General features: G+C 59.9%; 1 protein-coding gene across 1 annotated transcript in view; it reads right to left on the reverse strand.

Annotated features, from left to right (window-relative positions):
- Positions 1-2,734, reverse strand: part of LOC113211286 (mucin-19) — a 119,719-nt gene that overhangs the window by 91,531 nt on the left and 25,454 nt on the right. Inside the window, 1 exon segment of the mRNA XM_052264297.1 lies at positions 2,006-2,348. Within this exon segment, the coding sequence (XP_052120257.1) occupies positions 2,006-2,348 (343 nt within the window).

The raw sequence follows: 2,734 nt of genomic DNA on the forward strand, positions 1-2,734 counted from the left end.
GAGACAGCGACCCCCGCGCACTCGAGGAAGGATCCGACGGAAATAGAAGGAGCGGGCGGCGCGAGTGCGTGTGTGCACGTGTGCCGGCGGGAGGGGGGGGGCGCTTTAAGCCCACGGCCCGGCCCAAGAGCGCTAGAGCGGGCGGCTAAAGGCGCGAGGTACACACCACCTGGAGTCGGAGGCCGCGTTACTACAACGCGACGTGCCCGCCCGGAGGCCCGGAGGCCCGGAGGGTACAGCAGGTGTGGCCCACAGTACTGAACACTGCGCAAGGAGTACTTCTGTAGGAGGACTTCACTGTGCAGGTAGAGGGGCAGTCAGGAGTTAAGAGTGCTGAGAAAACGTCCCGTCTCCACTGGCATTTTGTGGGGTCACTCCATTTGGCGACCGATAACATATGTTAAATTCATGTAATCACTTGACGACGGGTTCTCCCACGGGCGTGGCGGCCCCGTGTGACTTCCGGTACATTGTTTGCCCCCTTCCGCCGCGGAGTAACCCACTGCTCCGCGGGTGGCGTACTTTATGGCGAAGCTGACGGGAGGTGGGAGTTGGCGCCAAACAAACGGCGTGCAAGCCACCGGGTGGGCCGTCACTGTTCTCGCTCGTTGGCGGCCGGCCGGGGTAGGGCGGAGGGCGCTGCAGTGTTTTTTCGTGAGTTGGCATCATTGCTGCTCACGGCATTGGAACGGCCAGAGCCAGAGAGGCGGGCAGGCCCGCGCCTGGACGCAGCTAGAGCCGTTATGCAGCCCGGGCCAGGCCGTGGTGGGGCGTGGCGTGGTGGGGCGGAGCTGCGCACGGCTCCGCTCTACTTGAGTTGACACGGCGGGGCAGAAGTCAACCCGGAGCGACACGCCGCCACGCCCGCCGCGCCGCGCTCGTGCCTGCCGCTGATGATTGTTATTTGAGCCGCCACCGCAGGGCGGACCAGCAGCGCCAGCATCGCCAGCAGCCAGGCCAGCCGCGCGTCAGGCGTAGAGGACCCCATTGACGAGTTCTAGCGAGAACTGCAAAAAGCCTCTCGGGATAGATAGATACGTCATTCGAACGTAACACATACCAACCACCAACCACTACACGTCGTCGATAAGCCAAAGCCGAGGCGAGAGTCCCTTTTCGTACTTACACTTGCATGAAAACGCGATAGTCGGATAGTCGTATTTTGCGAAGTGACAAAACCTTGAAATCGGCAGGAGAGTTTCTCACACACTCACAATGAAAAGGGCCAATTTTGTAATGAGGAGGGATGATTGTGTTTTTAAGCACATCACAAACCGATGCAAATTTGTCTCCACACACAAACTAAATAGAAATAAACAAGTTATTTGTACTTAGGCTAGGTTACGACCTCTAACTTTTCAGATACTAATTTGCATTCAGTCGAGAGATGCTTAAGAATAACACATCCCCACTGGATACAAAAATCATTGCCCTTTCCCATTTGGAGTGCTTTGTTTACAAAATACGTATGTATCCGGTTATGGAGGAAAACGATTTTTGCTCTCCGCGCTCTCGCTCACGTCCGTTCTGCGAGCGGCTATAAGTGAGATATGCCGATCAACTCCCCCCACTTTCTTTAATCGGAGACCCCCTCCCCTCCCCCACACTCGTTGGGCGCCGTGGCACCTGCGGGCCGCGCTACGCTACGCCACACTCCGCCACGCCACGCCCCTCTTCGCTGACAGACACACATCCGCGTTGGCCGGCCTCACGGGCCTCACTGGCGGCGATCCTTATCGGACCCGAAACAAAAGCGCGGCGCCCAAACGACTCGATATCAATCGAAGGTTAATCCGATTCGCGGGGCTTTTCTGCCCTAAAAGAGCAGTAAAAGCAACGGGCGGCCGCCCAGATAGAAAGAGAAGGAAGGGGGGGGGGGCGCAGCTGCGCCGCGTTTAACGACCACAAGACCACGCTCCATATACCAGTCTCCTAAAGGTTCCATTACAAGAGATACGGAGAGGACCACGCACGCAGCACTACTACTGTCGACCTCGAGGCTCACCTTGGTGGTATCCCGGCGGCGGGTCGTGGTAGGGCGGCGGCCGGTCCGGGTAGGGCGGCGGGTAGGGCGGCGGGCAGCCGTCTCCATAGGGCTGCAACGGCGGCGGCAGCGGCGGCGGGGCTCCGAAGGGGCTCTCGGCCGGTCCAGGCGGGTGCGGCGGGTAGCCGTGGTGCATGAGGTAGGGGTGCTGCAGGGCGGGCGGCGGCGGCGGGCCCGCGGAGGGCGGCGCGCCGGGAGGACCGTCGGGCGGCCTCATGCTGGACAGGGCCACCAGCGGCGTGTAGGGCGCGTTGCTGCTGCCGTTAATGTTGCCGTTGGCGTTGTTGCCCACGGCGCGCTGCACCTGCGAAACACACAGATCGATATAGAGATACATTTCCCCCCCACTGCTTCCAGTAGTATTCCCACTGCGAAATCATCGGAACCAAACATGTGTTTGTCAGATGTTCGCCCGGCTGAACTGACAAATATTCGATATATCAACTTCTGATTCATCGGCCTCCGACGACGGCACAAGCGGCACTTCCAACTCCCTCAGCCCAGCCCAGCCCCACCCCTCCCACCCTTGTGCGCCGCCCATTGCGGCGTCTACTCTCCATCCCCCTTCCTCTCCCCGTCGCGGTTCCGGTCGCGTCGACTCGATCTGCCGATTCATAATTCAGAGGAAATCCGCGTTCACCCTGCCTAACGACGCAGCTTAAAGTGTATCGTAGATATTGCCCCGACCCC

Source organism: Frankliniella occidentalis, unplaced genomic scaffold (assembly GCF_000697945.3).
Source record: "Frankliniella occidentalis isolate FOCC.00 unplaced genomic scaffold, Focc_3.1 Scaffold18, whole genome shotgun sequence".
Taxonomy (NCBI): Eukaryota; Metazoa; Arthropoda; class Insecta; order Thysanoptera; family Thripidae; genus Frankliniella; species Frankliniella occidentalis.